This window comes from Lithobates pipiens, unplaced genomic scaffold (assembly GCF_037356315.1).
Source record: "Lithobates pipiens isolate NorthernLeopardFrog02 unplaced genomic scaffold, aLitPip1_a1.2 Scaffold_19, whole genome shotgun sequence".
NCBI lineage: Eukaryota > Metazoa > Chordata > Amphibia > Anura > Ranidae > Lithobates > Lithobates pipiens.
Window position 1 is genome coordinate 523,805,869 of NW_027507764.1, and position 14,313 is coordinate 523,820,181.

Sequence of the window (14,313 nt, forward strand, 5' to 3'; positions counted from 1 at the left end):
ACCACCTAGGCCACGCCCCCCCAGCCTTTTATTATTGGTTCAGTTTGAGATATCGTTTTGAATACAGTAGTCAAAGAAATACCTTCTCAGATTCAAACAATAATAAAAGGCTGTGAGCAGCCAATCAGAGGCTCAGACTGTAAATAATATCAGTATCCTCCACCCCCCCTTAAATCAGTGACAGAAAGGGGAGAGGTTATGTTCCTTTAGGTACTCTATACCTGGGATTATGATGTGTCTGATTTTTGAACATGGGTCTAGTCTACACTACATGACATTTACAGTAAGGGCTCATTGACACTACCAGTTGGGGGGTAATGAGACACTGCAGTTGAGCCACACCTTTACCAAACCCAACCACTACTCCCTTTAGCTAAAGAGGCAGCCACTGGAGGTGTACACATGCTGCAGCACTTATTATACCCCCTGTCACGTTCAGCAGTGAATTGGACCACTCTGCAAACACTGCAGAGCATCATTCAAGGGGTTAAAGCAAGCAGTGAGGAAGTGATACAGCTGTTCCTCACCACCTGTCAAAGGCTCTCTAAAGAGTAATCTGAATGTAAATCACTCTTCAGGGTGCACATTTTGTGGAAACTTAGGGCTTCCCCGAACAGAGCAACCATTCTCAAAGGTCACAGACTCCTAGATTGCCCCCACAGATAAAAACTGAACCCACAGACATGCCCCTCCCCCGCCCCCTCCAGCAGATACCTGGCAAACCTCCCCAATCACCATCTCTAATTGTGACAGTGACTGGACAGGTGGGGGCGGGGGAAGGCTACCACACTGTCTACCATAGCAATGCCCCTGTGAAGTCTAGAACCGGAGCTAGGATTTAGCTGAGTCTGTCATTGCTTGGGTGGTACCTGTTCAATATTATGTGTTGCCGAGGAAGTGAACAAAGTGCGAAGGAATGTGCAGAGCGATACCTGTTGGTATACCCAGTACTACACTAGTAACACAGAGGAAGGTGACAGGCTGCAGAAACAAGACTGTGCCCCTCTAAATGTTGCACCTACAGCAACCCCATCGGCAGCCCCCCATGCTATGCCACTGCTTCAAGTCTGATCTTTAAAGCAGTACTCATACCCATTCAGATGTTTGTGCACGCCCTAATCACCTGGTGCACTGACTCTAGCTCCCAGCTGTATTGACTCTCACCTTGACTCCTGGGCTGAGACCTCCACTGTTCTTAGATGAGAGCCCTTATTGCCAGAATCTATACTAAAGGGTTTGTGCACACCTGTCCCAACAAGATGCTGGTTGTCAGCAAACCACAGACCTAGGACTGGAGACTTCATCCCACCAAATAATATACAAAGCTTCTGGGCTCTAGGATCCAATCCAGGACTCAGTAATCCTGTCTCCTTTGTATAATACAACCATCCTGGAGCCCCTCAAACTGCATGGCTCAGGATCCTGGATGCCACCAAGTCCTCTATATACAGTGACAAGAGACAGCATGTATACATGCGTATATGTGCAAAAAAGTAATATTATTTAAAATGTATTAAAACCGTAATCAAAATTAATATTACTTAGTAATCGCCACTTGCCTCTTATATAATAAACCTAATTAAAGCCTGTTACTAAACAAGTGACTTCAAGTATTGCTCTTATTATATCATTGTTCAGTCTACAAATGATCCACAACATAAAATTATATGTCCAATTACAAGTGTAGCGGATCACATTTTGCACAAAGTGTCATATGCATGTAAATTTAGTTTTTGCCTCAGAACAGTAGGGGTTCTGAGGGTTAATTACGTAGGTTGGCCTTGACATCAGTCTGGCTGGGCTGTGTTAGAAGTTCTGCCTGGTCATGTGAGTGGTGAGGTGCACATGACAGGCCAGAACCAGGCCTGGTTGGACATTTTGAGTATCAACCTTCTCTGAACCAATCAGTGGGAGTGCCGGGCCCCGCTGGGGAGTCTGGGAAAGGGTACTTACGATGTGTGGGTCTCGTGCTTAGGGTAGAGGAGTTTGTGAGGCCTGTGTGGTCTGTTCTGGTTCCAGGACCGGGGTAGCCCCGTGAGGGGTCCCGGTCAGGGGGTGTTCGACATCCCGTAACATGTTCCTGTTAGATGCCCCCAATAGACCCGTCTGGTCCAGAGTCTCGGAATCTGCTGGTCCGAGGCGCAGTAACTGAGGGAGGATTCAAGGTGTCCGGGTGTGCTCTCGGCTTGGAGGGGCACCACAGCTCGTGGAAGTGACCGGGGGAGGACCCTTCAAAGGAGGGCCGACAAGTGGCATCCTGAGAAGTGCCTGGTTACTGAGTTGGGAAGGACATTGACAAATCCACGCTGTTTCCAGTACTAGTAAGGAGACAGAGAACATTCCAGGTACTGAAGAAAAAGGTTCCTCTTTGCCCTTAGTTACAACTTGTATACGTTCATAGGATTTTTTCAAGTTTTGATTCAACGTGCTGACTGTCAGAATCTCTGTCTAGAGATCTGTTCAGCTCTGAAGTACCCAGTTGCGAGTGGCTACTCTCTGCGTGAAACTAGAGACTTTGTTAGACCTGCAGTTCGAGGTGCAGGTTCTTCACCCGTGCCCTCGAGAGACTGTGTTATTGGATGTTATCAATGCAAAATAAAACCTTTCAAAAGGACTTTATTTGTGTCAGCGTTCAAGTTGTTGGGTATCAACCCTGGGAACCCCTAGACGTGGAAGAGCAAGCCAAGCCGAGGTAACCGGTAAGCCCAGTAAGTTAAGGCCACCCTACAAAGGGTTATGGCCGCTACACAAGCTCAGGAAATTCTGCCTTCCAAAAAATCCTCAGCAGTAAAAATTAAAATCACACTATTTTTGCACCGTATATTTGCACTTCCCTTAAAGAGGAAGTCAACTTACCTATAGATAAGCCTTACCTATAAGTAGTGTAAATATCTCCTAAATGTGTACCGTTCAGGAGATATTTACAGTGACATCACTGGTGCATGCGTTCTAAAGGAACGGCCACCGGTGCCGTTTCTTCTGAGCCCTGTGCCATGAACAGCGGCTCCCGCACGCATGCACAGGAGTGACGTCATCGCGGCTCCGGCCAGCCACAGAGCCAGGGCCCGCAAACCCAGAAGCGAGTCTGGTAAAAATGGAAGCGGCTGCAGTGCTGACAACGCAGTGCTGGAACAGCTTAATTTTAAGGTAAGTTTCACATAATGTGCTAGTATGCGATGCTACTAGCATATTATGACTTTACCTCGCAGGAAGAAAAAAAAAACGTCAAGCGGTATACAGGTGTATGCAAGTGTTGCCGCTACTTAAAAAAAACAATAAATAAGAATAGTTTGTTTTGTCCTGCAAGTAGTATCTAATTTATGGTGATTTGACATGCATTTACCTGGCTATCTTTGATGATATCACCTTTATGCTTCTATTATGCTTTATCTGATTTGCTAGCTTACTAGTAGTTTTTTTAGTATAATTTATATTTATGAATTTGTTATCACTTCTTCATCTTTTGTTTTCACATAGGAAGCAAGACAATTGACGTCTATACGCATAGGCGTTTACACTGGGTGTGCTGGGTGTGTCTTGGCACATCCTAATTACCTGGTGCTGTGCTAATTTCCCCTCCCCCCGCAGAACGCTAATGGCTTTCTTTCCCCTCCTGCTGGCTGCTGGGGGTAATGTTGTTTCAGGATGGAGAGTAGGGAAGGGGCTGAATGAATAAACTGAGTGATCGGAACTGAGCGCTCCTGTGTCCATTCATAACTGAAGCATAGTAAACTCTGTTTACTATACTTCAGTTTGTGAATGAATAGGAAGCCACTCAGCACAGAGCTCTTTCCATTCATTCACTGTCCAGTGCAGCTGAGGCTGCACACAAAGAGACTGGAGAATCTCTGTCCTTTGTCAGTTTAAAAAATGAGAGCTGAGGCCTGGTTAGACCCCTGATATTTTACCAAAGCCCCCCATTGGGGCTCCTAAAAAAAATAGTAAAAAAAAAAATTATAATAATAATATCATTATTATAAAAAAAATATATAAATACAATTGTAAAAAATAATAAAAAATAAAAAAATGACTGACACCATCCACTGCACTACTGACACTATTCTCTGCTCAACTGACACTGCCCTCTATTGTACCCCCTACGAACAAAGTCCACTGCTCTACTGACTGACAACATCCACTGTCCTACAAGTCCACTGCTCTATTGATACCATCCATTGCTCTACTGACACCTTCCACTGTCCTACTGCTGACACCTTCCATGTTTTAATACATATTAAAATGTTTGTTAAAATGTATTTATAAGAGTGGGTGTGTACTGTATGTGTGGGCGTGAGAATATAATATATATTGCGCACACCCATATCCATATGATTAACAACAGAGTTTGATTCGTTCTATATATAAACAGGAGTTATTGAGGCTTTTTACAATCATTTACCATTCTTATTCATGATATTATTCATACATACGGAATGCTAAATTTGTTTTATTCTTTCACGCATTGAACTTAAAGTTAATATACAATCCAAACAGAATAAATAGAAGAGAGAGGACTTAAAGAATGTATGCTGTCTTATTTTCTCTATCTGCATAATAATCCTTTTTTTTTTATAATTGCTCCTATCTTCTGATATTTTTTATTCAGTGTCTGGGAGATTATTGGGCAGAACGATGGTGGGCTTTCAGTTTTAAGAACTTTTCGTCTTCTTCGGGTATTGAAACTCGTACGGTTTATGCCTGCACTGAGACGGCAGCTGGTAGTCTTAATGAAGACAATGGACAATGTGGCTACATTTTGCATGCTTCTCATGCTCTTTATCTTCATCTTTAGGTAAGAAATGTGTGGTTTTGGTTTGGGTTGAAATCTGAAAATTTTTTATATGCCCTTTACTGTTTAATACTAAAATATTTTCTTTGCCTTAAATATAATTGCATATTCCTAGCTAATGGTTATTGTTGTGATTAAAATGGTATTTCTATATACCCGACAAAGACCAGCTAGGTATAATTACGGCAATTACCACACTTACGAAACCTGCTTAGCACTGCAGTACTAAGGAGACAGCATTTTTCTGAACACAAGAAGAGATGAGTCAAAGTTGGTGGTCAGAGCTTGTCTGGTTTAGTTCTGGGCGGGTCTACAATTTATATGCGCTATTATTAGCCAATCATTGCATAGAACATGGGTGTGGTTAATACAGAGGTGTACATTACATATCATTGATTATGTAATCTGCTTTCATGAGTCACAGTCATGAGTCCTGCTTCCCCAAGTCATGTCTGGGGTGGCCCAGACATATTGAGACACAATTTCTTTATTTAGACAGTACAGAATAAAACTGCTTATGCAAGCTATATTTTCTTATATGTATGCTTTATAGGAAAACCGCTACAGTCTTTAAATACAGAGTTTAAACTAACTAACAGGTTAACCCAAGTTAATCTTATATGAACTTATAAAGATGGAGTCACTCCGGTTCAGCCATATCACAACAGTTATGCCCTATTACTGTGGTAGTAGTCATTAGAGCAAGAAATTAGGGTAAATACGCCCCTGACAGCAATAACAGAGGTCCTAACTATTTTATTATATCCAAATCTGACAGCAGAGTTTTGATTTACACTTTAAACAACACAAACTGATGCCCAATATGATCAGGTGCAAAGCAAATTATATTGCTCACCTTGTTCAATGAAGAATTCTTATTTTTTTATAACAAATTTTTATTAAAGTTTTGCACAATACAAACAGCAAGTCAATTGACAGTTCATAAAATATACAACTATGAAGTAATTGAGTAGGCAAGTATTGGAACATAACCCAAACATTAGTATGAGGAAAAGAAGGGGGGGGGGGGGGAGAAAAGAAAAGAGAAAAAGAAAAAAGAGGGGGGTTGTATACCACCTTATTTTCGGAACAGTACAGTAGACCACACCTGATGAGAAATATAACAATTGGCGATGCGAACCCAACTTGTATGTCTCTTAAGCGTAAAAAGTATCCATGGTAGACCTGTAGGAGTCTTGGAAGTGGGAGCAGGTAGATGAGCTGCACATGAAAGACCAAAAGCATATAAATCCAAAGAAAGTCCAGTTCGGTCTAGATTAGGCCATTGGGCTCATGGTGGATAGTGCAGGATGTTGAGGGGATGTGTAGGAAGGTGGGAGGCCGGTAACTTAAGTTTCCCCAGCGAGTTGGTAAGGTCACGTTTGAGGTACCAGTCGGTATACCTGAAGGGGTATATGAGAGAAGGAATGTCTGCCGAACAAAACGAGTGTTCAATGTAATCTTTCCACCTTGAGAAAAAGCGAGCAGTAGACTGGAAATGCGAGGACATAGTATCAAGTCTTTCTATGTAAAACAGGGAAAGGAGAGCTTGTTTCACCCCTTGGAGACCTGGAGGAGATGAGTTGATCCAGTGTTTCATAATGGTTCTTCGAGCTGCCAGGAGACAAACGTGTGTCCAATGGGTAAGAGCAAGAGATCCTGGTTGTGCCCCCAAAGGGATTGAGGGTTCACAGCTGAATAAGCAGGTGAGTGGATCCTTAGGCAGACACATATCGGTAATGGTGAATATGTAGTCCAGCACTGAATCCCAGAAGGTGGAAATTGAAGCACAGTCCCACAGGCGATGGAGCAGGGTAGGGCGATCAAGTGAGCACCATGGGCACTTGGGAGGGATCCACGTTGTTAGTGTGAAAGGGGTAGTAGGCCCTATGGGTAAGCTTAAATTGGGTTTCCCGCCAGGTTTCCGAAACTATGAGTTTATGGATAAGTCTGTATCCCCGTAGAATATTTTCCAGGAGGCTTGTGTCACCGAAGATGGAGGCCCAATTTTTAAAGGGAGCAAGGTGGTATTTATCAGCTTGACGGGTGATGAGTTGAGCATAGAGATTGGAGATGGAGTAATGGTCTTGTTGAAGCATAGAATCCAAGGGGGATGTGGAGCAAGAGTCTGGCCGAGTCCCTCCTATCGTTTGTAGATAATGGATCAGTTGGTAATAGTGGAACACCTGAGAGGGAGGGAGGGAGTATTCCTGAGCCAAGGTTTTGTACGGTTTGAGTCTTCCTCGAGCACGGTCATAGAGGGAGGCAATTGTGGTAAGGCCTTGTGCGCCCCAAAATGTAAAAGCTGGATGGGCCGTAGAAGGGGGAAACATTGGGTTACCCTGGATGGTGAGGTGTTTGGATATGTTTGTGGGTAATCCCATGCGTTTCCGAACTTCCCTCCAAGCTATTACCGTATCTCGGATGAGTACATTAGTTTTAAGGTGGCTTGGGAGAGCATGCAGATTGGAATGGAGCTGGGAGTGTATAGGGGTGTACCAATGCTTTCTCAAGATCATGGTTCGAATACCTAGATTTGCCTACTATCCAATCGAGACCTTGACGTAGAAGGCAGGAGAGATTGTAGAAACGAATATTGGGCAGGCCAGCCCCACCCTCGGGCTTCGGGAGGCACAATTTCTGAAGGGCAATGCAAGGTTTTTTGTTAGCCCAAAGGAAAGCATTAAGGGCCTTGTGTATATTTTGTATATCTGAGTGTTTTAATAAAAGTGGGATAGTTTGCATCGGATACAAGAGTCTCGCAAAGGAGACCATCTTGAAAAGATGACATCTCCCAAAAAGTGAAAGCGGCAGACCTGCCCAAGATTCCAATTCCTGCACAAGCTTAGCAATCAGCGGTGAGTAGTTAAGGGTATACAGTGATGAAGGTTCTCTACCTATGCATACTCCCAAGTACGTGATGTGATGGCGTGCCAGTGTGAAGGGCGAAGAGGATTGCCAGAGTCTGGCTTTACAGGGTGTACAGGACGCCAAGGTTGGGTCCTGGACGGGTACTATGTGGCGCCTATATTCGGGATGTGGTCCCTTTAAGGGAATCATGGTAGGCCTCAGGTGGTCACCCAAAAATGGGTGATGGATTCCGGGTATAGTTTTCGGGAGAAGACTGATTTGCGGTCCTCTCTATATTTGTAAGAGAGATAGTTGGGACCCGGGAATTTGGGAGGCTCTAAAGTGACATTTGGGTGGGAAAGAGCCTCCCTCCCTGACCACAGGGATTTGGCCCACAGGGGGTTAACGGCCTCCAGGAAGACAGACAGCCCATAAGACAGGAAGTGGACAGAGAGGTGGTGGTGAGGAGAAGAAGGAGATGAACACCTGTCTGAGGAGCTGTCTGGCTGTGTTGTTATATTTGCTGTTTGCTGTTTTGGAGGCTGCAAAAAAGATCTCTGCAAGGACTCTTTTTGGTGAAGACCTTTCTACAGAACTGTAGGTGCTTTTCTTTTTGTATTATTTTGTGCTGAAGACAAGCGGACTTTAATTTACGTTTTTTATGCTGGAGAAAAGCTTTATTTTTGATTTATTCATAAATAAAGATATTTTGGTTTCACCTGACAATGGTTTATGCACTTAATCCCGCGGAGCTAGTATCCCCAAACTTCACAGGGGATTTAGGGCAAGGACTTCGCTCTTATCGTAGTTGACTCGAAACCCAGAGCAGAGCCGGAAGGTCGCAAATAGGTCACGTAAGGTGTCGAAATCAGCTGGAGGTTTAGACGAAAAAAGGAGGATATCGTCCACAAAAAGAGCAGATTGTAGCGTTTGATTTTTAATGGGGATTCCACTTACGCCGTTGGGGGAGTTTAGGAATCTAGACAGGGGTTCAATGGTTTGAGAGACGAAGTCTGGAGTCACCAATCTAGCAGTCGGAGCAGCGTACATCTGGCGTAGGAAATGCATGACTGGACCAGAGAAGCCAAAAGCATGGAGTACTTTGAATAGCCAGGCAAAGTTGATATTGTCAAAGGCCTTTTCGGCGTCGATAGATATAATGGCCATGTCACAGTCCGGATTTTGTTTGGCACATTCCAACGCCAGCAGTACCTTGCGGATGTTGAGAGTTGCTGATCTACCAGTGGTGAAGCCAGATTGGGCTGGGTGGAGAAGGGTGGGAAGGATTATAGCTAGGCAGGAGGCAATAATTTTGAATAGGATCTTCACATCGACATTTATTAGGGATATAGGTCTGTAAGAACCAGGGTGGGAGGGGTCTTTTCCTTTTTTTGCGATCAATTTAATATGTGCTTGGGTACCCGTCGGGAGATATGAACCCCCGTTCCAGAGAGCAGAGAATACTTTACATAAGGTGTCAGGAAGAAAGTCTTGAGTGAGTTTATAAAATTCCGCAGTATAGCCGTCTGGTCCCGGAGCTTTGGAGGAGGGTAGGGATTTTATCGTCAACCTAACGTCTTCTAATGTGATGGGGGCGTTGATGGCATCTAATTGTGGGATAGCTAGCTTCAGCAGGCGGATCCTGGACAACAGATGATCCTCTACAGATTGGTCAAGGGGGTCCTCAGCGTACAGAGATGTGTAGTATTCTGCAAGTATTTTACTGATTTCTTTAAGGGTAGACGCTAAAGACCCATCAGTGTGTTTTAGGGCATGAATATAGGTGGGGCAGTGAAAACCCGAGCATAAGTGGAATAGGAGTTTGCCCGCCTTGTTACCATATTTATGTAGGCGCAAGGTATAGAAGGAGGAGGCTATCCGTTCTTGTGTGTCAGCCCACAGGTCAAAATCATGCTTGGCCAGTTGCCAGGCAGCAATGTTATCAGGAGTGCGACTGCGTAAGAGCTTTAGGTGCATGGAGCGTAATTTATTACTAGCTAGCAAATATTGCTGATTAGAGTGTTTCTTGTATTGGGATACGTAAGATATGATTTTGCCCCTGAGGTAAGCCTCACCCGCTTCCCAAAAGAGGTTAGGGTCGGACAAGTGTGCGCTATTAGTTTCTGTATATTCCGTCCAGCTAGAAAGAAGCAGCTGTCTGAAATCTTCGCTTTCGGCCAGGTGGGAGGGGAAGCGCCATGTGGGTGACGGCGAGGAGGGCTTAGCATGTAGTATGCGGACCACTACTGGGCTATGATCTGTGACCACCATGTCTTTGATTTCTGGGTCCCCCTTGATTTCTGGGTCCCTCCCAGTTGAAGTCAATTCATGACGTAACGCGTAGGAGACCGGAAGTGACATTTACACGCAAACGAATCGTTCGCTGATCTGTTGTTTGCTGTGCGCTCTGCTATTTCATCAACCTTGTGAGTAGTTTATTTTTGTTTAATAAAGAAAGAATTTTTAACATGCTACACTATGGTGGATTCCCCTTTGTCTATCCCTTGAGCATATATGTGCTAGTACTCACGGAGGAATCAGATGATTGGTGGTGACGATAGAGAAATGTGAAGTTCCCTCTCCATCCATCTCCTGGTGTTCCTTGTAAAAGATTATTTCTTCGCTGTATACCTTACAGCAGTAAGGTATTTACCTAGTGTGATCAGCATTTACACAGAAAATCACCTGTACGGAAGAGAGTTGGCTCGGCACATCCCGCACTTCACTATTTGGTGGTGTTATTTCACCACATGTTTCACAATTGGAATATGTATGGGTCACTTTGATTAGATTTAATCGTTTTTGCTGCTATTTTTCTACCTTTATATATTTTTTGTTGCTGCTGTTTTTATTTTTATATTTTGGTTTATTGTGTGTATTTTACCCACATTGATCTCTGGATATATGCACTTTTTATCACAGCACCATTGTCGGTATCACGTATATGATATATTTTTATATATTTAATGTTATGTACACATTTTATATATATTATGCACAGATGCACTTTTATTCACTAGTTTTTGTTTGCTTTAGCACGATTGCACTTTTTGCCGTTAGCATTGAAATCTTTGTTTGAGATAGTCCAATATTGGTCTCTAATATAGGAAGCGCAACACATCCCCCTTTTCTTTCCCTTTTGGTTTGTACACTAATGAGAGTCAACTCATAAAGTGTTTGCTGCACCTACTTGAATAGACCTGTTATACCTTTTTTACATATAGCGCAGGAGCCCTTATATACATATCTAGGTGAAAGCACCGCCACGATGTCTAAGGGAAGCACGGGGGGTTTGTAATGTACTTGGAAGCACGCATGGGTGAGTAAGCTGTGAAAGGTATACAAGAAGGGTGGGGAAGAAAGAGAGGGGGAAGGAGAGAGACGAAAAGAGGGAAAAAGAAAAAAAAAGGAAAGAAAAGGGGGGGTGGAGAGACAGAACCGTAAATCAACCATGTGAGAGCTATCATCAACTTCACCTTTTTCCACATGAGGAACACAATGTGAGTGCATCTCCCAGAGAGTGACCGCACCCCCTGGGAGAGGCAGATCTTGTACCCCGGGGAAGAGGGAAGGGTAGGACGGGAAAGACATGGCAAAATGGGGGAGGGCACTGGGTGAGTTCAAAGGGGAGGTGGATGGGAAGGAGGGGAGGAGAGGAGGGGAGGCAAGGCTGGGGAGGATGGGCGGGGGAGAGACTATAGGATGATGCCCTAACACTGAGAGTGGCTAAAAAAAGGCGGTAAATTAGCCAGCACAATGAACCAGAGGAACTAAGTCACAGAGTACATAGTATAATACAAGGGTAAAACCAATAAACTTACAGGTCAGGAAAAAAAAAGAGTAGATGAACAGTTTCAAACCAGTACGTTGGAGGCTTGCAGGTAAACTTACAAATACACAAGGCAGCGAATCCCAGTCTGTGCTGTATCCACAGGGAGAGTGGAAATTTCCAGTGCACCAAACAGTAGAGATGAGTGAGGAGGGGAGACATTCAGCGAATTTCTGCGCGTTGGGAATGGTTTGTTGAGCGACTGCGCTTGTAAGGTGGTTTTTCAGGGCTCATACATTGATTGGTTGAAGCATGAGGATCGAGTGTCAAACCGGATGAAGGGCTCCTCGCCGAGGGGTCATGGGCAGTGTCCATATCTGCAGGGTAGTTGAGAAAGTGCTCCGCTTCAGCAGGAGACGTAAAAGTGCGGCATGTACCGCCAGGAGAAGTGACATGGAGAACCGCCGGGTATGCCAAGGTGAACTTAACATGGTTGTTGAAGAGGGCAGCACAGATCGGTGAGAAGGCCTTACGCAGCTTCATAACTTCGATTGAATAGTCTGCGAATAGAAGCAGGTTTACGCCGTCAATGGTGAGGGATCGCTGGGAGCGAAATTTTTGTAGGATGGCATGTTTATCCGCATAGTTAAGGTATCTGACAATGACTGCCCTGGGTTTAGAGCACTGGTCATTATGCTGGCCTAGGCGATGAGCCCTTTCAACAACACACGGTGTAGTGAGGCCCAATTGAGCAGGGATGGTCACCGCACAGATGTCTGTTAGCTGCGCATTAGTGATTGATTCAGGCAGTCCCACAACCCTCAGGTTGTTCCTCCTAGCGCGATTTTCCAAATCGTCCATTTTGTTCAACAAATCCCTATTAGAATGAGTGAGGCGTGCAATGGCTGCAGACTGAGCGGTGGTGTCATCCTCCATTATGGAGTGTATAGCTTTCTGAATAGCCGTATCAATAGTAGAAGTTAGTGTGGGAGTCAGAAGCGCCACTACAGCCTGAGCAATGTCCGCAGAAGGAGCCGTGGCTGCGCTGGAGACAGCCGGACATAGCGGAGGGGGCTCCGTGAGGCAATGTATGGGTGCCATCTTGGCTGCTATCTCGGCCGCGTCTGTATCAGTGTTCATCGCGGCTGAGAGCGATCGTTGCGCGGATCGCTCTACAAAGCGGTCCATGAGCGGCGCTTCGTCTCTCTGAGACAGGATAGGGGTTTCCCCGAGGTGAATGGCAGGTTAGTAGCCGGTTTCAGGGGGGTGAGCGGCCGGAGCGAAGTCCGCTTACCTCCTCCTCATGTGGCGCCGGAACTGGAAGTCCAAGAATTCTTATTTTTATGTGCTAGTTCTTGTAACAACCCACGGCAACCAATTAGAATCCCGGATGTCAGAATTTAAAAGTTTATTCTAAAGGGTTGTTGCACTTAAGAATTAGCACTTTAGAATTAGAATTCTTCGTGAAATAAGTTTATTAGTTATATTCTAGTCTGTACCTTGCCCTTTTAAGCGTAAAGTGTGTATTTACATTTTACAAGTTGAATGATAATAAATACCAAATCATGTACATTTTTTAGCACATGAATGGTTGATGAGTATACGGTTAGCATGCTGTTTATACTGACATAAGTGCCACAACCATTTTCCTTTATTATGTGATTAGTGGTTATGCCACTAGGTGGTAGGGTAGTGTGAATGTTTAATTTTTCTATAAGATGTTCCTATTAGTGGAACCACATGGTTTTAACGTAATTTCTTGTTTCTGTGTTCCTTCAAATAAAACAAGAAGGGCTCAGCCATATGCCCAGCACCATCTTGACTGCTAAGAGTCATATTGCCAGCAGCTTTCCAACAGGTTATGGACCTAGCTACAGCTATTAAACATTGTACTAAACGAGTACTAAACAGTTTTGTAGGCATAGCTTAGATAAGATAAAATAAGATAAGATAAGATACAACAAAGCCTATTAAGGTACTCTTTACACTTTACAACAACAATCTTTAAAAAAAATAAAAAAAATTCCTGGGGGTGTGCTCGTGAGCAGCAAACCTAGATGTCTGTGTGGTGATCTTGCTCCTCGCCAGCCGGACACATCAGCTACAATAGCACCACCATAGAGGGCATTCTTGGCTTCCTCCGAACTGCTCCAACTCCCCGCAGCTCTGTGTGTCTTATGGGGAAGAAAACCATGTCTACCCACTCCTCCAGTGCCAAGTCGGTGAATTGGAACCCGCCCGAGGCCTCTCCAGCAGATGCCCTCTTGGAAGTCCCGGCCTCGAGTCAGGACCTCTTCCAGCAATCCCTTCCCAAGGACCCAACCCAGTCCCTGGCTGTGAATGATGCCTCGGAGATAGCCCCACACCAACAGCCTATGCTCCGCGATGCCGACCTTCTAGCCCGTTTTAAATGGAGCTCTCAGCTGCAACTAACAAATTAGCCACACATCTCACCAGGGAGATCAGGGTAATTGGCTCCCGCACCAATGATCTCAAAGACAAGATGGAAGTGGCTGCCGCAGTTCAGGAGAACCATGAGCAGGACATCTCATATCTCAAAAAGGAACTGGAAGCTACCCTCCTCCGCTTGGAGGACTTTGAAAACAGAGGCCGCTGGGGCAACCTAAGCCTCAGGGGCATCTCAGAGACAGTAACTGACCTCACCTCTATTCCAGGAGCTGGTCCCTGCTATCCCCATTGAGAGGCTGGAATTTGACTGCGTTCATCATGAGCTCGGGCCCAGGAAGCCTGTGGGACCTCCCCGTGACATTGTGAAATAGGCGATGGCTCTATTCCAGGAGCTGGTTCCTGCTATTCCCATTGAGAGGCTGGAATTCGACTGCATACATCTTGCATACATCTTGCATACATCATGCGCTCGGGCCCAGGAAGTCTGAGGGGCCTC

At 44.8% G+C, this 14,313-nt stretch overlaps 1 protein-coding gene across 1 annotated transcript in view; it reads left to right on the plus strand.

The window, feature by feature from the left end:
• LOC143998093 (voltage-dependent T-type calcium channel subunit alpha-1I-like) overlaps window positions 1–14,313 on the plus strand; it is a 1,330,488-nt gene that overhangs the window by 1,043,802 nt on the left and 272,373 nt on the right. The window contains exon 10 of the mRNA XM_077493843.1: window positions 4,607–4,792. Within this exon, the coding sequence (XP_077349969.1) occupies window positions 4,607–4,792 (186 nt within the window). The remainder of the gene's footprint in view (window positions 1–4,606; window positions 4,793–14,313) is intronic.